The following is a 24,984-nucleotide window of genomic DNA, read 5'->3' on the forward strand; positions in this document are numbered from 1 at the left end:
TCCTTATTGATTCTATAGATGATTTATCCATTGTTGAGAGTGGGATAAATTACCCAGCTATTATTGTTTTACTGTTTATTTTTCCATTTAGCTCTGTTAATTTTTGCTTTATATATTTAGGTACTCAAATGTACATAAATATACAATTACTATATCTTCTTGATGCATTGAACCTTTTATCATTACATAATGACCTTTTTGGCTCTTTTTACTATTTTTGGCTTAAACTCTATTTTTGTCTGACATAAATAAAGCCTGAAAATGGTAATTTTGGTGATCTTGCTAATGCCTTTAAGCAACTAAAGTTCTACACTAAAAAACAAATGGATGAGGATGCCTCTTAACACATTATAAGCACCTTGTCAGTCACCGGGGACTGACACTATACTTTCTGTCCGGAAGACAAAACAGGCTGGGCGCTTAACGTGTTAAAAGGAAGACACAAGGCATAGGATTTGGCCCTGGTCGGATACCTCAGTTGGCTGGAGCAGCGATCGCCAACCGGTGCTCCACGGATCACTGGTGGTCCATGAAGCCCGAAAGTTTGGCAACTGCTGGTTTAAGGAAACCTTTGAAGCAGCGGTCGGTGAGGTCCGAAAGGTTAGTGACCGCTGGGTTGGAGCGCTGTCTGTACACCAAAAGGATGAGGTTTGATTCTGGTCAGGGAACATATCTAGTTGCAGGTTTGACACCCAGACAGGGCAAGTGTGGGAGGCAACCAATCAATGTTTCTCTCTCACATCAATGTTTCATACTCTCTCCCCCTTCCTCTCTCTCTAAAATCAATAAAAGCATATCCTCGGTTGAGGATTAAAGGAGAAAGGCATGGGTTTTGGTAGGAGCAGAAATTCTTTCTCCAGGACTCCCTAACTCTAGACCTATTAATGTTTCTTCCAGAATCACAGTTTAAACAGGCTAAGTGGATTTGCATTTATCTCCTTTGGAATGCATATGCAGTTCAAAAACAAAGTGGAAACGATGAAAGAATAAAGACCTAATTTCCTCAACAAGCAGAAATGACTGTGGCCATCTGAACTCAGAGGCAATTACTTATAGTGCTAGTGTTAAAAAATCTAGTAATTTGATCTAAATGATGGTACAACGTATTTTCTAAGTAGCATTTCACTTAAAATAAACAGATAAGTCTTTCCTGGGAAAATGACACGAAAACATTTTATCTTTTTTAAAAATATAGTTTTATTATTGATTTCAGAGAGGAAGGGAGGGAGAGAGAGAGAGAGAGAGAGAGAGAGAGAAACATCAATGCTGAGAGATAATCATTAATCGCCTTCCTCCTACATGCCCCACACTGGGGATTCAAGCCCACAACCCAGGCATGTGCCCTGACTGGGAATAGAGCTGTGACCTCCTGGTTCATAGATTGGTGCTCTACCATTGAGCCATGCCAGCCGGGCAAGCATTCTATTTTAATAAAGAAATCAAAATGATAGGTCAAGCCTCACAATGCAAAAAGCAGATAGTACACCTGTTTCATATGTTAAAGCCCCTATGAGTAATACAGGCAAAAGATAGCAAACAAACAAAATTGCTTAATATATCTCATTTCAACCACATTCACTATACCCAATAGACCTGGTGCATCTTAAACTTGCTCTAAAAAAAAAAAAAAAAAAGATTATTTTTAAATACCTCATTAAAATACTTAAAACTGTCTCCTGATATTTGTTATTTTCAAAGCCAATTCCAACAATTTTTAATGTTTACTCATCTAATTTGACTCAGTATTATTAATCACCCACTATCAAAAGCTAAATTCCTCTTTGGTAAAGCATTCTTTTTAATTTAGCTTTGGATCAATAATGGTATCTAACCTTAAGCATACCTGGTATAAACAGTGGCACACACTTCGAAGCTGAGGGGGAAATTCTGAGGAGGAACTGATGATGGCCTGGAAGAACTTTTCAGTCATCTGAAGGAGGTTTCGCTGGTTATCCTCAAGGCTCTCTGACTGTTCTAACCTACAAAAAAAAAAAGTTAAAAACACTCCTTAAAAGAGACTCTTTAAGAGATAGTCAGCCAAATCAGGCAAATACAATGTTTGGACTTTGTTGGCATCTTGATTTGAACAAGCCAACTATAAAAAAAGAAATTTTGCAAATTGTGTATTAAAATTCTTATTATATTCTTACAAATTCAGTATGTGACTTTTAATTTTTTCCCCAATCTAGTAAGTAGGAAAGGCGTCTCATGTTTTTTAACTTTTATTTCCATGACTTCCGGTAAAGTCAGATGCGCTTTCATGTATTTTGTGGTCATTCGTTTCCCCTATTTTGAACTGCCTTTCATATCCAGCCTGATATTTCTAACTGCTAGGTGTCCCTCCCACCAGTACCTAAAATTCAGTTTGCCCAAAATTAACTGATCTTTTCTCCTACTCTGTCTCACCCTGTGCTGCTCCCCATGCTGTCAATGGCACCATCACTGCCCAATCACGCCATTCTGGTGACCTCTGATGTCTCCATTTGCCTGGTAAACTCCATTACTACCCCCATTCAATCAGGCTTGCTAATTCAATCTGATCTCTAAAGTCTTGGAGTTGTGATTTAAGGCAGAAATTCAGAAAACAGGCTTATTTTTGTGTCAGGTTTACCCAGGAAAGACTGATCTGTTTACTTAAAGTGGCCACATAAAGTTAACCACTTATAAAATGCATTACACATTTCAGTTCTACCACTCTGATCTCTATGGCCTTGTTCAAGACATTTAACTTTTCTGGGCCTCAATTTTTCTTCATCAATAAGCGGAAGTAGTAATTCTGCCTATTTATTGGGTTTAAATTTCACCCAAGGGCTAACAAATCCACAAAGCTTTCCTCGGGCTCCCCAACTTGCATAATCTGAACTCCCAAAACACATTCTCTATGAAACTTACTCTTAACTACATTATGTCTTATCTCCTACTAAACTGAAAACTCCTTAAGGAAGAAAGTACTCATTTGTCTCCTTAAAAACTAGCACAGATACCAAGTAAGTATTGAATTCTTATTTTCAATCTCTTAATTAGTAATTTTTACTTATATACTAATTTACATATTACATAAATGATTAGGACACTCAAGTCGTCGCTTCAGAATCCTGCAATTAAAAAGATTAAGTTGCAAAACCATGTAGTAATATGCTACCATTTATATTAAGCACTCACAGGATAACATACAGTTTCTACAGCTACATATATATGCAAATGCATTGAAAAAAGGACAGAAAAACAGATTAAAGTAACAGTGCTAAATCTCCAAGATGGTATAATGATAACTGCAATTGTTTTTTTAAGAAAAAGTATTTTCATGTAACTTCCATAATTAAAGACTAATTTTTAAAAATATATTCTTAACAATTTCAAAGCAGGAGAGGGAAAGAGAGATAGAAACATCAATGATGAGAATCACTCATTGGCAGCCTCCTGCACATCTCCTACTAGGGATCAAGCCTGCAACCCGGGCATGTGCCCTGACCCTGACAGGGAACCGAACCATGGCCTCCTGATTCACAGATCGACGCTCAACCACTTAGCCACACCAGCCAGACTAAAGACTAATTTTAAGGATCAAGGGGAGAAATTGTGAGGGCATGGCATTGTACAGTGCCTCTACTGAGGCCCCACCATTGCAGTGGTGGGGGAAAATGAAGAGCAGTTGTAGATGAAAGATGACAAACCTGGTAGGATCCACTTCAAAGCTAACAAGTTGCCAATCAGAGGATGTGATCACAATTCGTAATAAAGGATCCAGGAGTTTTTGTAGGTAGGTAGCACCATATACCTAAAGAAATACACAAGTAGGAATTTATTATGCCTGATTCAAGTACCTTGCATTAAAGAGAATATCTGCTCTGTACATTCTGTAGAAAATCATTGTCATACCTTCACACAAGAAAAAGATGAATGAATACAAACCTTGAAACAGAAGGTCATTATTTTACTAGCTAAGCTGTTCCCTCGAAAAAGAGTCTGCATGGAGTCTGCCAATTCTACTTCCTTAGAAAACATGTTCCAGAGCAGTTGGTAGAGTAAATGCCGAGAATCAAATAGAGTCACTAGAACTCGAGCTAGTTCATCCTGAGAACAAAACAAATTGTGTTAGTGTGGATAATCCTATTTTCTTTTATGCAGGAAACTGAAAGGCAAATCCAAAATTGACAACCACACACTGAATCGAGATAAATGGTGACTGATTAATTTTCCTCCTAACATTTATTTGTGCTCATCCTATATATTAAAAGCCTAATATGCTAAGTGTCTGGTCACCAGGTAACTGGTCAACTGTTCAACAAATCAAAGTGTAACTGTTAACAATATGCTAAGGCTGCTCAACCGCTCACTCTGACATGCATTGACCACCATGAGGCAGTCGACTGGTCAACCAGTTGCTATGACATGCACTGACCACTAGGGGGCAGATGCTCTGACCAGTAGATTAGCTTGCTGCTGGGGTCTAGACTAGGGGTGTCGAGCTCAATCAGAGAAGGGGCCAAAATCTAAAATCCAGCCTAAATCGCGGGCCGAATGGTTTACTGAACAGTCATAAACTGTCATTGTGATGGAAACGCAGCGGAGTGCAGTGATGACAGCGCGTGCGGGCCACATTGCAAGGCCTGGCGGGACGGATTTGGCCCGTGGGCCTTGTGTTTGACATGTGTGGTCTAGACGATTGGGACTAAGTGAGATGGGCCAGACACAAACTGGCATCCTTCCTCCCTAGCTGGCCAACTTCCTGCATCCCTCCCCGGCTGGCCCCTATCAGGACTAGGTGAGATGGGGCTGAATGCCCTGGAGTCCTACCCCATCCCTCTCCAGACCGATTGTGCACTGGTGGGATCCCTCGGCCTGGCCTGCACCCTCTCACAATCCAGGACCCCTTAGGGGATATCAGAGAGCCGGTTTCAGCCCAATCCCACAGGCCACTCCCCTCGGGAGGGTGCCAGATGCAGGGCTCAGGCTGGCGAATGCTACTGCGGCAGTGCAAGCCTCTCCTGATCGATTGGGACTGACTGGGCGTGAGCCCACGGCAGGTGCAGTGGGGCCGGATGAGTGGGAGCAGCAGGTAGAAGCTGCAGGTGGCACTGGACTACGGGTGCCCGTACACAAATTTGTGCAGCAGGCCTCTAATATGTCTATTAATAGATGACTATTCCTATATGCCTAATAATAGAAGATGATGGCAAAGCATTTGGCTTGATATGCACAGATGATTTTTCTCAGGAAAACAGTGAGCAAGAATAAGACTTTGGTCACATGACCACAAGAGCTCTCATATGGTCAGAGAAACTCAGTGAAACCTGAATATGGGCCAGAGAAACAACAAAAATGAAAAGACTACAAGATTTGCAGGAGGAAATCGGGAAATAGACCTGGTACATGCAGAACCAAAAGACTAGCAAGAATTATGTACAAAGTGAGGGAGAAGGACTAATTCCTACCTAGTACCTAAATGATAACCCTCATGATTGGCTCTGGTAAAGTATTTTGGGATATACTAAAGAAAAATGATGTGATGATAAATCATTGTTTAATCACACATTCTGGGAAGAGGCTTAGAATGAACAGAGGACAAGGTCTCTGCTCTCGTGGAGCTCACATTCTAGTAGACTTAGAATAATTTCTCAAACACATTAATTCCACAACGTGAATAAATGCTGCCAAGAAAATATAACAAGGTAATGTGACAGAATAACTGTGGTGTAGTTTTGATTGGATGCTCAGAAAAGTCGTGGCTAAGAAAGTACACCTGAACTTAAACTTGAAGAACAGGAAATCGGCCATTTAAGAGATCAAGGAAGAAGCATTGCAGGCAGTAGAGGTAGCAGCAGCAGTGAGTGCTGCAGGGTGGAAACAACCCAAACATAGCTCATGGCCAGTGTGGATTAAGTTTGGTGAGCAAGAAGGAAAATGGCATATGATGATGTCAGAGATGAGGTAAGATCAGGTAGGGTAGAGCCTTACAGGCCAGAGTATGAAGAATGAGATCCTATAGCTTTTTATAGAACTTTACAGGCAATGACAGACTGCCTTATTAGTTATAACTTATTAAACTGAAATCATTTTTGGTACAATATAAATTATGCAGCTTTTTAACATGGAAAGGGAATTCCTTCCCAAATTTTTAGCATATATTATTAAAAATGATATAGTTTTAGGAAAATTTTTATTAAGAATTCAAATAGCCACATTATGTTTTCAGTGTTTAAAATATGCAACATCCGCCCTAGAGGGTTTGGCTCAGTGTATAGTGTCAGCCTACAGACTGAAGGGTCCCGGGTTTAATTCCAATCAAGGGCACATGCCCAAGTTGCAGGCTCGATCCCCAGCAGAGGGCGTGCAGGAGGCAGCTGATCAATGATTCTCTTTCATCATTGCTGTTTCTATTACCTCTCCCTCTCTGAAATCAATAAAAAATATATTAAAAAATATATATATAAATAAAACATGCACCATCAGAATTTCAAATGCAAATAAGAGTGCTTAAATTTTTAAAAAATTATACAATGCATTATAAAAAAAAAAGTCATGAATTGGGGACAGTAAATAGGTACAAGCCTTGAATTCTAGTTCTAGCATTATTAAGAAGTAAATATGAGATTTACACTAATTATTTCAGTTAGAATATGAAAACACTAGAGCAGTGGTTTTAATTTTCTTTTCATCGGTGTTTAAATACAGTTTTTTAGTAGGACAGGTCAGGAGTTTGCATTTTATTTTAAGTGTGAGGATTAATAAGATCCTGAATACTTAAGGTAAGAATACTACTGAAGACCAAGCTCCAACCACTTCCCCACAGCTGAAACATATTCAAATAATATCTCAAGTGTCTTGCAGCTCTAAAGTTTTAGCAATTCGTTCAATAAACATTCACTGAACAAATGAATTCTGAACCATCTGCTATGTGGCAGGCACTTTCCTTTTCCACCTTCAAAGCACTTACCCACTGAGAGCAAGGAACCACATTGGCCAGAGCCATCGCTATTGGGAGCTCTCCCTGATCACCCATCATCGTGACCAGCTCCACCAGTCTCTCAAAGCGATCTGTCAACACCGTTTCAGCAAGTGTGTCAAATTCTGTGCCTTGTTGAAGGATTTTAGTCAGAACTTCCATAAATGTAGCTCTTGTCTGGAGATCTTTGTGATAACCTAAACCTGATATGGACAGATAGATGCAAATTTACTAACATGACCTTGCAGAAATAATTTTACTGGTCTTATATGCCAATTCTGTAAGTTTTAAATTTCTATATGCTCTCATTTTATCTCACCTATGGAATGCATGAGGCCACTGTCCACGTTAGCATTGAGTAAGTTTGACATTGCAAGGACTGTACAGTGCCTGAGTGATGCCAGCCTCCGAGACATGCCACGTTTCCTGCCACCTGTTTGTGCATTTTCATCTTCAACTTCACTACAGTCATTCAAAAGGTTCATAAACAACGTGAAATACCTGAGAAATAAAAAGACTGACCCTTATACAGTGAAGGCAAATCAACAGGAAAACTATTCAGACATTCTGAAATCAACACGTGTATTTTACGAGTAGGTCTTGAGTGTCCGCTCCTCCCCAGACTTGGAGTAATCAGCTAATGTGGATCGTTATGAAGCGTGCTCGTTGCATATGATTTTACCCTGACAGAGTCCAGTATATATTCCAAATAGATGCAATGTAAGCACATCACTTTTAATGCTTAGCATATAAAATTAGCGGTCCAAATAGGCGATGTGGGTTTTACTGCCAATAAAAATTCACTGGTCAGTAATTTTCTTTAAAAACCACAAAACACAGTTGTTTTCCTATCCCACTCCTGACACAGGAAATATTGCTTCATGCGTTACATTTTATGAGACAGCAGTTGATGGCCATAATACCAAAGCAATGATGTCCGTGTTCTAAATATAACCATTTATCTCTTTGATCACACTCTGTTTGATTGTGTGGGACTTTGTTTTTTGCTTTGTGTTTTTGGTAACAGAAATTTACTTAAGAAATAACTGTGATTTGGCTTCCATTAGTTCCACACCATCTCCTTCCTCAGGCTGCAGCGGAAGGCCAGCCAGGAGTGAAACTACTGCTTCCATGCTTGCCTGGTCCAAATCTCTGAAGAAAAAAATATTTAAAGACCATAGTAAGTTTTTCAATTCTTCCACTCCACCATCCCCTCAAATAAATTTCTTCCAAACAGACATAAACTTTAGAAGCTACCTATTTCATTAAACTAATTATTAGGACAAGCTAAATGATTTGAGTTAATATGCAGACTCCAGAATACAAAAACATTTCAAGTTTAGGAGAAGGTGACAATAACTTTCTACAAAGTAATCTTGGCAAAATGACTACCTTAAATCAAAACCAAGCCTGGCCAAAGTAATACATGTAAATGGTTATTATGCAATTCACAGTGATTAACTATTTTCTAACATGTGGCAATAAATACCTGTCATTAGAGCAAACTTAATTAGCTTTAAAACAACTCAAAACAACTAATACATTAACAAATAATACATTTATCAGATGTAAACAAGAGATTTTCTAAATGCTATAACCTCTCAGTTTTATAGTTACATAAAAGTAACTATAAAAGCTACAAGATTTTTATCTAAACATAAAATAAATACAATTTAAGGCTTTACATATTTTATTTTCCAATAATTGTACACTATCCTTCAAAAATATGCAACACTAACTTTCCAACCATAAAACTCTCACAATTTTTTTTACTGTAAGTCTTTTAGTTAAAAGAAAGTATATAATTCAAATGCAAGAGCTTGAAATTCAGAAAAATAATTTCAATACACATAAACTATATGTATAATAGTTATAATGAAGTAGTACCAATGCCTAGAATAAACCTGCTGATACTTAAGGTCATTCCCTTTTTTTTACCTTGTAAGACATTTTACATCATCATCTGCTGCTTGATTTGATGTTCCCATAACCCAGTCTGTCAAGTATTCTACCATCTTATTCCTATAGAATGGTAGAGAGAGAAAAAAAGCAAACAAATTTTTAAGTCAAACATACATCTTTTTAAATAGTGCACACAATGTGCCAAATCACCCAGGCAACAGGACAAGTTTCTGAAAGAGGTATTGCTCTTACAAATCTAACCGAAGGGAGTTGGATACTGACCCTCCATGTTAGTTAGTTGACTATGTATCAGTTTGGAAACAATCAAATTCTTAGCTCAAGGTCAGTATAATTTTTAAAAAAGGGAGCATTGTCATGGACACAAAGTTTTGGGAAATTTAAAAAGACATGGAGAAAAACTGACATGTAAAATGCTCCTTTCCCACCTTCTACCCCCGATTCCCATAATGACCGGTACCTACGATTTTCCTGTACTTCATTTAACATAATAAGATTTAGAAGATCCTGCATTGTTCTCTTAAGGACTCACCTAAATTTCATCTCTTGACAAAATGAGAGGTCATCTCTCCTTGCCATCATTACTTCGACTAACTGACACAGTTTCGTTTTTATTTGAATCGCATGAACCATATTCCCAAGCACACGGACATATCTATGTGGACATAGAAACATGAAAATAAAATTTAAAAAATTATCAGATGTAAACAAAAGAGATTTTCTAATTGCTTTAATCTCTAAGTAAAATTACTAAAAGTAACTATAAAAGCTACAAGATTTTTATTTTATTTTATTTATTAGAGAACAATTTTTTTCACACCCTAATTTGAGAGCAATAAAGAAAAAGATAGCAAATTACTTCACTAATAACTACTAATACCAATGTATACATTTCAATAGAATGCTTACCTGACCAAATTTAACATCATTGTTTCAATGCTAGCTTGCCCCAAGTGTTCAGAGCTGCCTTCAGTATGATTATCTAGTAAGTTCTTCATTATAGCTATAGTTTGCTCTACAAATTGAGTATTGGTGTCAGTCAATAAAACCTATACAAGAAACAAAATACATCTGGAATCAATGCACAGTAGTCAGATCAGAGAGAGATGAAGCTGCCTGATCTAAATGTCAAACACATGCAGAAATGCACCCACAGGCATATCCAAACAGGCAGAGAGACATGCATAGACACTCATACCCATACCTAAGACATTCATAACCCCAGGCATACCCACACACTGGAATTCCTAAAAAGCAAACTGATCCTACATTAGAGCAGCGTTTTTCAACCGCTGTTCCACGGCACACTAGTGTGCCGCGAGATGTTGCCTGGTGTGCCGTAGGTGCAGACAAGACAAGAATTTTATAATTTTTCACTATTTTGTTTACTTAATATTTCATAATAAAGTAATTATAAAATACTTTCTTTGTGTTTATTTGATTCCTATTCAAGAGAATTACTTTATATATAGTCAATATAGGCACAGAGTTAAATTTTTTAACATTTTCTAATGGTGGTGTGCCTCGTGATTTTTTTCATGAAACAAGTGTGCCTTTGCCCAAAAAAGGTTGAAAAACACTGCATTAGAGAATTCTTTTTTAATGCAATTTTCTATTTTTTTTTTAAACCTGTGAGTAAATGTTCATGCCAAAATTTACTAAATAAATAAAAGGGCTTCGTTATTTTAATAAGTCACTTTATTCATAGGAAAAGGTGAAAAATTAAGCAGAGCACACTTTACCTGTCCTTGTGAGTCAAAGAATTTGCTGATGGTGTTCTTCAACTTGTTAAATAGCATTGGATAAAGAGCAGGGCTCAATTCCAGACCCACCAGATCCTTCACATTGGTCCTTATCTGAAGTCCCACTTTCTCATGGTTACACACCATTAAGGACAGCAGTCGATCCATAAATTTGCTGACAGGTGTGTCTGCATTTCCTTCTGAGGACATGACTGAAATCATGGAACCCTTGCGTTCACTGACTGGGCCCATGGGTGGGCTGTAGGTTGCTAGGCCAGAATTGCTTCTCTGCTGCAGGCACACACCCCCAAGAGCACAAAGAAAGCCAGTCATGTTGATCCATTCCTGTAGGGAGTCGGTGTCAGACAAATCTATGGATCCTCCTCCACTCACATGAGACATTCGCCTCTTAACAATGGTCTTGTGAAGGCTTTCAGCAGCCTAAACACAAAATTTTTATGGGAAAAGTTAATTCATACTAAATTGACTGACAGACTTGACAATTCAACAATTCTTTCATGACAAAAGAACATATTTTACATTTTAAATATCCAAGTTTTCACTCTACCATCTCTAGTCACATCAAGGTCTTACTTCTTGAGGGAAGGTAAGCCTTCTAGAATTGAGGGTAGCAATAAATAAAGATACAGGTACAGGTGGTGGTGATGATGACTACAGCTCAGAAAGAAAGATATTTTCAAAATATTTGCTATATCAATTCCTGGACACACAAGCAATATCTATGCTGCATTTGGAGATTCTTAGCAAAGTAGTGTATTTACTTATTAACTTAGTGACTCCCAAAGTTCAAGTGCTCTGTTGTAGCCAGCTTGAGACATTGTACTACTATTATTGTAACACAGATTCCACATGGCAAGGTAAGAGTAATCAAGCAGAAGAACCTCTGACTACAGAAAGAGAGTGTAACGAAGAAAGTACAGGAAGACAAAAATCAATAGAGAAAAAAAATCACACTCTAATCTGACTGAGGAGAAATCTTCAATTTTCTGATCGTTTTAATTTATGGAGTACAGAGGAGAAGGACAAACTCTTATGTGTAGCAAAATTTTTCAAATTCAATTTCCCTTATATTCTGCTTACAAGCATAATATTCATCCTAGTACAGTAAATATATTAACCCAAGAAAGCAACATATTTGAGGTGTTCTGTGGTATGAGTGATATAGAAGTATCATTGCACTGCTTTCTTATGTATGATTGTTTTGTCAGGAAAATGGCCTTTTATAAAAAATTGCTTTGAATATGGAAGTCCTAAAACTGACATTTTTAATAGCACTTGCAATACAATTGTATCTATTATTAGAATATGTATATCCCTGCTTTTGTGCAGCACATTATCCCTTTTAGGACCTATGCAATCAGATATTTCAGCAAGTTGTCTGATCAGGACTTAAGACAGGGTGTGGCTTGCAACTGGCTGACTTAATATGAAACACAATGAAAGAACCACTGGATACAACATTATGCTTTGATAAAGAAAGCCTACTTTGACTATGAGAATGGCTGGACAAAGTCATATAACAAAATCAACTTCACCCAGTCAATGATGTATGCCGTAATCATTACTGAATCATGTTATCAGTCACAGAAACGTCCACTTCAAAAGAACTTAAAGATTGGCTTAGCAGCAACAAGGTGGAAGAGGCAGATATATGAACCAAATTTGCATACTGAAATTATCAAACAGTGCCAAGTGATTTTGCATTTTTTGGGAGTGGAAGGGATCTGAGAACTCAACATATGATAGCATTTGGGCTGAATCACTGTAATTGGTATATATATGACTGATTTCCTTCGCTCATCAAGAATATGTATCAGTATCACTTAGACATCTCCTTAATCCAGTCTCAGGCCTTGAGTCATATATATATATATATATATATATATATATATATATATATATATATATATATATATATGACTCAAGGCCTGAGACTGGATTAAGGAGATGTCTAAGTGATACTGATACATATATATATATGACTTATTTACTTCACTCATCAAGAATATGAATCCAGTATCACTTAGACATCTCCTAAATCCAGTCTCAGGCCTTGAGCCAAGTGTTCAAATTGAACAGACGTTGTATTTGGCATCAATATTAATTAAGACAATATGGAATACTGCACCAGCATTAAGGCTCAGCTATCCAGAGTTCTTCTGCATATTTATTAAATGTTAATTCTCCCAATGGAAATAAGAAAGAGCAAGAAGATCTCAGAGCAGGTCCATCACCTTGGTAGCCAGTCCTCAAAGCAGATATTTTAGTGAAGCCCATCCAAGTGGAGGCAGTGACATTTAAATGGATTAGCAACTAACTAATAGAACCAAATATGTACAACAGCAACTTTCAGACACAGGAACCCATGCAAGGCAGATCTGAAGAAACTGACAACAGTGTGAAGATAGAAACAGTGGTCTTGGTAGCAGTAGGGAACATGGTGATGGACTGGCAATGAAGTGAATTCTAACCATGCAAACCAGTCAGCTGGGAGCCCTGGCAGTGAGGTACAATCAGAAGACACTGCAGATATTGAGGCCTTAAGAAAGAAATTGAAGATGATGATCATGATCATAATCCTAAAAGCAGCTGTGATATAGATATTCATAACAAACATTTGCTTAGGGGATTCCCATGGTCCATCAGAAAGAATGGGACAAGCAAAAGAATAGAAATAAATAGAGTAGAAACTGGTTTTTAACACCAAGTCAATGCTATCAGTAGATAATCAAATCTAAATGCCTGTTCACACTCTGAAGACCCAGAACATGATATTTCAGGGGAAATGATAGCTGCTTATATAGCACAAATAACAGACGGATCTTACATGCACAGGGGATTTCTTGGGAGACTATTTGGAACAGATTTAATTGTTAACAGTTTACTGGTCCACAGCATTACCACCTCCACCACTACGATGGGCAAATATCATCATATGCTAAGCATAAATAATGCCAGATACAGTAGTTCCAAGGTCAGTGCAAAATTAGGGGGGGGAAATATGGCTGATTTTGATGGTAAAGAATCTGGGTGTAAAGAGGAACTAGTTCAGATTAATTTACATGCAGAATTAACATTTCATCTCCAAAAACATTTTCCCAATTTAGTATCTATTTACCATGAACATCTTAGTCAAGGGCTGTAGTTCATAAACATCAATTCTACAGTAATGCTGTGACAGACATTAATTTGGATAACATTTGCAAGAAAGGAAACACTTTGTTGTGGGGTTCAGTCCAAGATGATGCAATTAATCTTTCTGAAGGCTTAATAAATGAAGCAGAAAAACTGCTCTGTTCCTTAGTATGTTGGTTATGGATAGACAGATTGGAATGAGATTCATTGATGATGCCCTTAAAATTTTAGGAAACAAATAGGAATTCTTTAAAATGTTATGCATTAGTCAAAAGTAATTTTGTGTATTCTTATCAACTAGGTGTGGTAGATTTGTAGCATTTAATATACTATTACCAACCTATTTAGTAATTGTGATTTTCATATTAGGTTTAGACTTTTCCCTCATAGGGTTAATATTTTATCACTCACTTGCTTTTTTAGCACTTTTTGGCATACTAGTGATTATAGATCCCCTCCAACTGAAACAAAGGAATAATAATTTTTATTATTTTCCCCCCTTTTATTGAATTTGTTGGGGTGACACTAGTTAACAAAATTAGTTTTAGGGTAAACAATTCTACAACTCATCATCAGTGTACTCTGTATATGTGTTCACCACCCTAAGTCAAGTCTCCATTCATCAGCATTTACTAGTATACTCCTATACCAATGGTTTTCAACCTTTCTAATGCCGCGACCCTTCAATACGGTTCGTAATGTAAATATCTGTGTTTTCCGATGAGAGCTGCTGCTGTAGAGCCTAAGACCATTGGAAAACACAGATATTTACATTACAATTCATTAACAATAGCAAAATTACAGTTATGAAGTTAGCAACGAAAATAATTTTATGGCTGGGGGTCACCACAACATAAAGAACTGTATTAAAGAGTCGCAGCATTAGAAAGGTTGAGAACTAATCCTAATGCCGCAACTCTTTAATACAGTTCTTTATGTTGTGGTGACCCCCAACCATAAAATTATTTTCGTTGCTAACTTCATAACTCCATCCCCTCTCCTCCATCCCTCCCCCTGTCAATCACCATACTGTTGTCCATGTCCATGAGTCTTTTTCTCATTTTTTGTGGGTGTTCGTTTGTTTATTTCTCAATCCCTCCACTCCCCCTGACCCAGCCCACCCCCTCTGACATCTGTAAGCCTGCTCTCTATTATGAGTCTGTCTATATTTTATTTGTTGGTTCATTTTGCTCATCTGGGTGGATCTTTTGTGTTTAAGAGTTCTGTGATATAGATATTCATAACAAACATTTGCTTAGGGGATTCCCATGGTCCATCAGAAAGAATTAGGTTTGTGCATAAAGAATTAGGTTTGCGTTTTTGTTTTTCAGTGCAAATTCTTATGGGGGCTCAAATGATTACCACAAATTTCTTGATTTTCAGTTTTGTTCCACTGGTAAGTACAATTTCAGGTTTCCCTTGTCTTATACTGTTTCAATAATGTTGTTCCATTCTCTAATGTAGCGAATTCATTATTAATTAAAGATATTTTATATTATTTATTAACATTATATTATATTTTATTAATGTTTTCAGCTTATCTCTGCTCAGGCCTGATAAATCTCATTTTATTGAATATTTAAGTTCTTGAAAATATATATTTTTTACTTAATTGAATTAGAAAAAGAATGTACAATATTTTATTTTCTACTTCTGGTCTTTAAAGAGCTATAATTTGAACAATCACAGTAAAAAAACTGCTTGCTCATGAAGGTGGAGGAAACCACTAATAGACTTCTGTTAGTGGATCAGTTACCTCATGAGGCATATGTTCTTTAAAAAGAAATCTTTGAAGGGCTAAATATTTCATTATTTATATAGGTATTATAACAGTTAATTTTAACATGCTAACTGTCTTTTAAAAGTCTTCGTGAAACCAATGGACATTTTAAGTGGCTGTAATAATTTATATTCCCCATATGTGTATCTGCATACCCATGACCCACCCAGATGGTCACCTAAAGCCACATTCAAGAATGTTCATAACACCACTTTTCAAAATAACTAAATACAATATTTTTGTATAGCTATCCGATGCCAAAAAAAAAGAGCTTAAAGAAAAATTAAATTGTAGATTGTTTGTTTAATAAAATATTATATAGCAATAGCAACGAACGAACTACTACTGCACGGACTAGTGTGCATGACCCTTGGTGTGGATAAATCTTGCAAACACAATGTTGAGTGAAAGAAGACATATATAAGATATCATATCTCTAATACTCCATTTATATAAACTTTAATAACAGTTAAACTATTACATTTATGTTAGGATTATGATTATTTTGGGGTTGTTAATGACTAGAAAGAGGCACAATGAAGGTTTCTGGTACGCTGGTAATAATTTATGTCTCGATGTGGGTGCTGGTTGCACAGGTATGTACATCACCAAATATTTTGAATTCTCACTTAGATTTATAGATTATTTTGTTATGCTTAAATAAAAAGAGAAGACTAGCCCAGCCTGCATGGCTCAGTGGTTGAACATCGACTTATGAACCAGGAGGTCGCAGTTCAATTCTGAGTCAGGGCACATACCTGGGTTGCAGACTCGATCCCCAGTGTAGGACATGCAGGAGGCAGCCAATCAATGATTCTCTCTCAGCATTGATGTTTCTCTCTCTCTCTCACTCTTCCTCTTTGAAATCAATAAAAATATATTTTTTAAAAGAAAAAACTATATGAAAGATGAAAAAAATAAAAGTAAAAAACAAATCCAAACCTAAGATTACCATATACATTTTTAAAGAGTCACTGAAATATTTTTGTCATGGATTAATATTATCAACCCAGAATATCAAATTTCTTTTAAAAACCGTTGACTCACATGAATGAATCTTGCAAACACTATGCCAAGTAAAAGAAGCCAGTCATAAGAGACCACATACTGCATGATCTCATTTATGTAAAATGTCCAGAATAGGCAAATCTACAGAGACTGAGAGCTGATTAATGATTGCCTGATTATTGGGGGGAGAGGGAAGTGCACATGAGGGTGTGTGGGGAAAAGAGGAAAGAGGGAAATTAGGGAAAAATAGCTAAAGGTTTTGAAGTGTTTTTAAAATTATGGTGATGGTTGCACAACTTTGTAACTATACTAAAAACCACTGAATTATACATTTTAAATGGGTGAATTGTATGGTATGTGACTGATATCTCAATAAAAGTTATCAAAGGGGAGGGGAACTTTCATTCTGAAACCACATGTCATCTCCAAATAATGGTATTAATACACATTTTACTTAATAAAAATATAATCTTTTTTCTTGTTCTAATTAAGCATGATAAGAAAAAAGCAATAAAGACTAACCATGTATGGGAGAGGGCGTGGTGTGGGGATTGGTAAGGTATGTACACATATAATACCTTAATAAAAAAAGAGGGAGGGAGGGGGGGGAGACTAACCAGGTTTTCAAAGACATGTAATAATGAGAGCAATATGGCCAACATAAATCAAATATGCACAAATATCAAGTAATTGTTCATTTCCAGGGTAACAGATAATAGTTAATGAATTAAATGTCCAAATTTTGCTTAATCTATGGGTTTAAGACATGTGCCCATTAGATCTCTTTATTAGATACTTAATAAAATATTAAAATGTACTGCTTCAACTTTTATTTATTTTCCTCTACCTTTGTTGCCCCTTTCCTGAAAATTTTATAAAATTCTCTGACAGAGAAAGAGAAAGAAAGAGAATAAAGGAATGGTCTCAACAACAAATCATCTCTAGCTTAATGCTGTCCAATGTTTCTACAATGCTGGGAACATTTTATTATGTATGCTCTCTCCAGTATAGTAGCCAATTGCCATATGTGGCTATTGAGCCCTTGAAATGTGCCTACTGTGTGACCAAACTACTGAATTTTAACTGTATTTAATTTTAATTAAAGGTAAATCTTAATTTAAGTAGCCACATGTAGCTATTGGCTACCATATTAGATAGCCACAGGTTAATATGAACACAATTAAGTATCAGTCTTAAGACAACTCTATACTTACAGTACTAAGAAGAAGTCACAAAGATTACTGAGGCTAAGTTATATGCTTAGCAAACAGATTCACACAAAAATCAACTTTATAAACTCACCTGGCCATCTTCCATTTTAGCTTTTGGATAGTTGAGGATTAGTTTTGTAGCTTGTTCCCATTTTGCGTGTGTATCTTCCCAAGCCTAAAATGAAGGCAATTACCACTTAAAAGCAAATTTAAACCTAGAGCTAAAAACCAATCAGTAACAGGTCTCAAACTTGGTATATATCATAAACATAATGTCCTACTAGTAATATGCACACATCTTAGATCTGCTTCAAACGCTCTTCCTGGTCACATACAAATAACATGAGGCGTTTAAAATTGTGGGTGGGGGCCTGTGATGCTTCTGTTGCGAAGGGCATACCTCAGTGTTTCCTGCAGTGGGATGCTCAATGCGCCTTAGCAGTGCCATCACTCTTTTCTGAAGTGCTGTTCTTCCTAAACAAAGACCACAGGAAATCAACTTATTGCACTCAGAGCCCCACTTGCCATTGGAGAACCCGGCAAGCCCAACCCAACAGCCAGAGCAGCAGGAGTGGAATGAATGCTTCAAATGATAAAGTTGAACATTTCCTTTTACCTCCCTCAGAGGAAAGGTATTTCAGTTGGACTCCACAAATCTCAGCATAAAATAGTTATTCCTACCTATATTTACTCAAAACATGTGACAATGTGTTTTAAGCTTCATTATACAGGGTGGGGTAGAAGTAGGTTTATAGTTGTTTGTATGGAAAATAATACAATAAAAAATAATATGCCAGCTGGCATGGCTCAATGGTTGAGCATAAACCTATGAAACGGGAGGTCACAGTTTGATTCCTGGTCGGAGCACATGCCCAGGTTGCAGACTCGATCTCCAGTGTGGGGTGTGCAGGACACAGCTGATCAATGATGTTTCTTACCATTGATGTTTCTCTCTCTCCCTCTCCCTTCCTCTCTAAAATCAACAAAATATTTTTTTTAGTAATAATAATACAAAAATAAACTGTTTCATGTACTCACAACTGTAAATCTACTTTTGCCCAACTATGTATACAATCCAGGCCAAGTACATATAATCTATTAACTACCAGCAATTTATACTGCCAGTTTTTAAACAAATGTAGATATTATATTAAAAATTCAGTGAGATGTTAATAATTAATTTCAAATGCTATTTTTTTCCACCTTACCTGTGCAGAAAAGAATTTCAGGAAACCTTTCTGAATTAGCCCTGTAAACCTGCAAAGTAGTCACCTTAAATTTCTAGCACAAATATGTGACTCAAGGGCAGACTGAGTGGGGAAAAAAACATTAACCATATTTACCTGTTGACATCATATTGCTGACAGAGGCAAATTCCATGAATGTGTTATAGTTGGGCAAGAAGTTGTGCACCGATACTTCATCCACCCCACACCGGATATCCGCTTCCTCACAGAGGTGGCGGAAACAGGACATGGCAACCAGCACAGCTTCAGTGTCAGGGCTCCACAGAAACATGTACAGGGCCACTTCCAGCTTGGTTTGGGCTTGTCGGCATATCGGCGGGGTTCCACTGCACCCTGCAGCACCGTCCTGGGAGTCGGAGGTGGGAGGCATATATTTTCAATGTAGGTAATTTTATTTACAAAACCAACAAACCAGCAAACTGTTTACCACGTTTACATATAATATATACATAAACACAATGACCCACAAGAGCTTTCCCCTTTAGTCATTATAGAAATTTTCAAACCCCAAATGTCTCATTTGAGTAAGAAATTAGATTATTTGGACCAACATAATGCTACTATCTGTCCAATTTCAAATTGAGTATTATCCCATTCTTAATTCCGGAAATGTGAATTAGGTCTATCATGGACACAAGTAAAACAGCCACAGCATAAACCTACATAAAATGTAAGCCACTTCCCAGTTAATTATAAATGACAAAGAAAGAGGAAGTCACAGTAAAGTCTACCTACCTACTGGAGGAAAGAAATAAAATAAGCACATTCAGTACTGGCTGAAGTGAGGGCACAACAAGAACTAAGTGTCACTTTAGAAGATATACTTGATTCTGGATTACACATTCCCAAAGTATGAAATCCTCATTTAGGAAACAAATATAAATTTTGCAAGTAAAGTAGACAATTATAAATGCCAAAACATTTAGTTCTTATATTGAAAATTAGAGATTAAAAAAGCTTTAGTCTGAAAAAGAAATTCTTAATGTAATGATTTGATTTTTTGCTTATACTATGATTTACTTTTAAAAAGAATCACACAAACAAAAATCACAGAAACATCTATATATAAAGAAGGCTAATATGCTAAGTGTTTGTCCCACCGATAACTATGAAGCACATTGACCACCAGGGGGCAACGTTCTTGGCAGCATTGGTTCTTGGATAATGCACCCCAAAACCAGAGGAGGGAGCCCGATTCCTTGCGAGGCTGAACAATTCCACCTTCAGCCATGGATTTTGTTGTTGCTGGGGCACTGTCGGCCCCAAATCTGGTTTACTGCACACTTGTGTTTGTGTTCCACACCCTGCATGATAGCAACTTTGCAGAGTGCCCTTTCCCATTCCAAGGCCCCTCAGGGGATGTCGGAGCCAGTTTCAGCCCCATTCCCATAGGCCAGGCCGAGGGACCCCACCTGTCGGAGGGACCCTGCTCACTCCGCAGATGCCCTTCAAGCCATGGCACCACCCCGGGTGCGGCTGGCTGGGGAGGGATCTCGGCAGGTTGGCTCTAGTGTGTGTCTGGCCCATCGTGCCCAGTCCTGCCCCTCCAGTCACCTTCTAATTAATATCCTTTCCATGTGCACGAATCTGTGCACTGGGTCACTAGTTTATCTGTACTGAAGCAAAAATGCTTTTTGTCCCAGTAAATTTGTACTTTTTAAAGTTGGTACAACTTTTAAACTTTTGGGGTTTAAATGGTTTTTCTTATGGAGTAGTTTATATAATAATTATACCTTATAAGTGTCAAACACTTGATCAAGTACTGTTTTAAACATGATCCCACTTAATCCTTACAACCATTCTGGAGTAGGAATTATTATTATCCCTACATAAAACATACACAGCACAGATGATGACATGTGACTACAAAAGAAGCTGCTTACCATGGATGAGTTTCCTTTTCCCTTCCGGAGAGGGGCTCCGGGAGTACAAGTGCGGAGTAACTCTTCGTGATCCATGGACATCTGACTGGTATTTCCACTTGAAGGAATGTCACATCCTAGCCCATAAAGGAACAGAAAGTGACAGGAGCTTCTATCTGCCTGCTAGAAAAAAGAAATAAATAAGTCTTTTGGAAGCACTGATAACCAGGAGAAATAAATCCTTAATATGCATCGTCTTCCTTTTTGAGATTACCCTGAAAATCCTCTCCTCACAACTCCTCTCTTTGAGGAACATTCACCAAAAACCCAGTGGTACAAATAATGTTCACTCAATGTCTTTGAAATGCTTCTCAGTTTTCCACCCTTGAAATCATCAAAATAGCACATTCTAGAAGTGTAAACTACCATTTCTCAACCTAACATGGACACAAAATAGCAACAACATGATTTATAAACATTTTCTCCTATAACGTTTTATTACCTGCCATGTCAGAATAATTAGAAGTTGACTCTTTTAAGATTAAGCTCCTCTGTTCCAGTAAGTAATTAATATGGGTATATATGCCAAGTATATCACAATAGTGACTGTACTGATTAGATTTATTACTGGATTACTTAATGCTGGATTACTCCAGAAAATTATACCACAGGCAAGGGCATGAAACTATGAAGTCTAATGTTCTTTTTTATCTTAGGAATAAAGTCCGATTCCACTATATTAACACAGTAAGATAAGCCAGATGTGAATAAACCCAATTCACCATTAGTCCATCTCTACAGAAAATTTAACAAGCTACATGGTATACTGAAAAGCATATTAGTTTGTTGTATTTAAGATTTCTCATAGCTATGATTCTAGAAAAGGATAAAAATTCAATGAATCCAATACTCCTAAAACTATGCCATAATAGGATTTTTATTTTTTTATTTTTATTTTTTAAAGACCTGGATTTATTTATTTTTTTAATATATTTTATTGATTTTTTACAGAGAGGAGGAGAGAGGGATAGACAGTTAGAAACATCGATGAGAGAGAATCATCGATCAGCTGCCTCTTGCACACACCCCCTACTGGGGATGTGCCTGCAACCAAGGTACATGCCCTTGACTGGAATCGAACCCAGGACCCTTCAGTCCGCAGACTGACACTCTATCCACCGAGCCAAACCGGTTTCGGCCATAATAGGATTTTTAACTAACTACAGAAACTTTATATAAAAGAAATTTAAGGCTCTTCTCTATTCCTCAAAACCTTGTCACCATGTTTCAAAAGTTCAGAATCAAACTTTTCACTCAGCCCCAAGGAAGAAAGTTCCTGATATTTTTAAGAGATGAAACCTTGATGGCAGAAATATAAACAAACCTAGATTGTGTGTTTCCTTCAGCTTCTTGATAGATAGTATTCCCCGATTGAGTAGAGCCCATAAAATCCAAATCGTAGGTATGAACTTTAGAGCAGATAGATTATGCACTTCAATTTATTTTGGTTATAGCAGCCTCCACTCCTCTTGGGCCTGCCACAGAGACCTCCTTAGCTCAATTAGAATTAATCAGAACTGCAACTCTAAAACCAAAGCCTCAGAATAATATTTTATTTTTCCTACTTCTTTTTTTAAATTGATTTTAGACAGAGAGGGAGAGAGAGATAGAAACATCGATGTGAGCAAGAAATATCTATCAGTTGCCTCTCGTATGGACCCTGCATGGGTTATCAGACCCACAACCCCTTGGTGCACAGAACAACGCTCTAATCAACTAGGCCACACCAGCCAGGACCTCATAATAATTTTTAAATGCTGATTTGTTAGCAATTACTTTCCTTAAAGTTTGTGAAGGAGGGAGGAGCTAAAGCAGAACTGACGGCTAATAAACAATTCCTTAATTTTCCTCCCATTACAATTCCAAATATTCTTTCCTTTTTAAAGATGTCACTTTGCTTACCTTATTTTTAAGAAGAAATTTATTTCTGCAGATCAGAATCTCCCGCAACCATTTGAGAATTTCTGTGCTACTAAGCATTTGATGGCTAGTTAATTTCTTGCAGATGTAAAAAAGCATTTGTGAACTGCAATAATATAAAGTTCATTGTTATCAGCACTGTCGATAGGTAATCTAATACACATAATAATCAGTATTTAATGACATTTTCTCATGATGTACTCAAGTTTAGAGAAGCTTATTTTCCCTTCTGAGATTTGTTTTAGAGAAATGGTTATCAAAATGTTAACAGTATGGTAATCAAAGGGAATAAATCTACAGATTATATATATTTTTAAAAATCAAGTACTCCTATACCTCCTATTCCCCAAACTCCCAATTATTTTGTCCATGCATCTAATCCTTATGGAGGACTCAAAAAGAAATGACAGACCATGTGCTGCAGCACAGACTGGAGTAAAGCCAATATTCTAGACTGCGATACTTTCAAACAACTGCCTACAGACCATCATTTGCTGTTGTAAATAAAACTTTAGAGGAACATGGCTATACCCATTCATTTACATTTTTCTGTGGCCGCTCTCATGTTCCAACAGCAGAAACAAATAGTTATGACGGAGGCTATCTGGCCCACAAAACCTAAAATATTTACTTCCTGGCCCTTTAGAGAAAAAGTTTGCTGATGCCTAGTCTGAAGTTGTACTGTCTTACATGGTAGCCACTAGACAGCTACTGAACACTTGAAATGTGGCTTGTCCAAACTAAGATGTGCTCTAAGTGTGACACACATCAAATTTTGAAGACTTTAGTCAAACATCTCATTAATAACTCTTATATTGATTACATGTTGAAATAATATTTTAGACGTATATCCTGGATTAAAAATATATAAAATTAATTTTCCCTGTTTCTTTACGTCTTCATGTGGAAACCAGGAAATTTTGAAGTACATGTGTGGTTCACATTGCATTAGCATGGAAGAGCACTGCTCTCGGTGGAGGACTCAACTCAGCTGCAAGCGACTTAGGGTACTCACTTCTACAGTAAGATAATGACAAAACCTGAGGCTAACTTTTCCTCAGTGCACTCCTTTTGTGTTCATTAAAAGGTCGTAATGTATATAACCTAGGAAATAAATTATAAAATTCTGTATGTTTTTGCCTTCTAGGCAGCTGTTTGTCATTAAAACAATGGTTATTAAAAAAACTTATGAAAGATCATAATTTATAAAAGCAAACTATTAACATTACAAAATTTTAAAACTCTTAAGATTATAACTGAACAGAGTCAATTTAAAACACGGTTGTATTACCTGGAAATAGGTAATAAAGGAGATTACAACATATATTAGTACTTATGGTTGGATAATAAAATGTAGTTCAATTAAAATTTTTTTTTCTACACTGCTGTTACATTGTTCCCAGAGTTAAAACAAGAAATGATCTAATTAATAATTTCAAGTCAAATAACAAACAAAATCATAAAACCTCTAGAGTTATAAGTGAATAAAGTTTTATAATAAACCAAGTACTATAGAGTTAATATTTAAAGACAAAAAAATAAACACAAAGTAAATTTTTAAATTGAATTAAAAAATAGAAGTCCAAGTACCTAATTTCCCAAAATGTTTCTACAGGAGCATCAGGGTTCCACAAATCAATGCTCTCTAACTGATGAAGGACCAGCAGAGCCTGAATTTTTAAAGAGAGAGAGAAGACTTATTCAAAAAACTTTTGGTAAACATGTTGGACTATTTTATAAATGCTAACAAATTGATCTATTTAATTGTAGCCTCAACATACATTGTAAAGCCAAAGAGAAAAACTCTGAGAACCCAGATCTCTAAGGAACAAGATACATATGTAAATAAATCACTTTATTTGTATCATTCTTACTTAAAATGGCATACATGCAGGAAGTTAAATGACTGAAGAATTCAGAACTCCAATATATAAATGTAAAAATTATTTATAATATAATTCCAATAAGTATCAAAGAATTCTGTGGAACATAAAGTTAATCACCAAGTAAGAAGAGCTTGCCAAAATTAATAGACATAACAATTATTTTACTTCTAAGCCAAAAGAAAAAATAATCCTGCCACGAGTTCTTTTGGAACAGAACAAAACAGACTTTGCATTTCATAGCAGAGT

General features: G+C 36.7%; 1 protein-coding gene across 12 annotated transcripts in view; it reads right to left on the reverse strand.

The window, feature by feature from the left end:
* Positions 1-24,984, reverse strand: part of NF1 (neurofibromin 1) — a 217,158-nt gene that overhangs the window by 103,794 nt on the left and 88,380 nt on the right. For 11 of the 12 annotated variants that reach the window (XM_036454406.2, XM_036454405.2, XM_036454404.2 and 8 more), the window contains 16 exons: positions 24,443-24,522; positions 22,835-22,958; positions 20,894-21,055; positions 19,107-19,356; positions 18,164-18,237; positions 17,855-17,938; positions 10,609-11,049; positions 9,776-9,915; positions 9,399-9,521; positions 8,885-8,968; positions 7,982-8,098; positions 7,266-7,447; positions 6,938-7,149; positions 3,913-4,074; positions 3,675-3,778; positions 1,844-1,979 (listed from right to left, as the gene is read on the reverse strand). In XM_036454406.2, the coding sequence (XP_036310299.1) occupies positions 1,844-1,979; positions 3,675-3,778; positions 3,913-4,074; positions 6,938-7,149; positions 7,266-7,447; positions 7,982-8,098; positions 8,885-8,968; positions 9,399-9,521; positions 9,776-9,915; positions 10,609-11,049; positions 17,855-17,938; positions 18,164-18,237; positions 19,107-19,356; positions 20,894-21,055; positions 22,835-22,958; positions 24,443-24,522 (2,475 nt within the window). The remainder of the gene's footprint in view (positions 1-1,843; positions 1,980-3,674; positions 3,779-3,912; positions 4,075-6,937; positions 7,150-7,265; positions 7,448-7,981; positions 8,099-8,884; positions 8,969-9,398; positions 9,522-9,775; positions 9,916-10,608; positions 11,050-17,854; positions 17,939-18,163; positions 18,238-19,106; positions 19,357-20,893; positions 21,056-22,834; positions 22,959-24,442; positions 24,523-24,984) is intronic. The other variant, XM_036454398.2, reaches the window with a different exon arrangement.

Source organism: Pipistrellus kuhlii, unplaced genomic scaffold (genome assembly GCF_014108245.1).
Source record: "Pipistrellus kuhlii isolate mPipKuh1 unplaced genomic scaffold, mPipKuh1.p scaffold_m20_p_28, whole genome shotgun sequence".
NCBI classification, from domain to species: Eukaryota; Metazoa; Chordata; class Mammalia; order Chiroptera; family Vespertilionidae; genus Pipistrellus; species Pipistrellus kuhlii.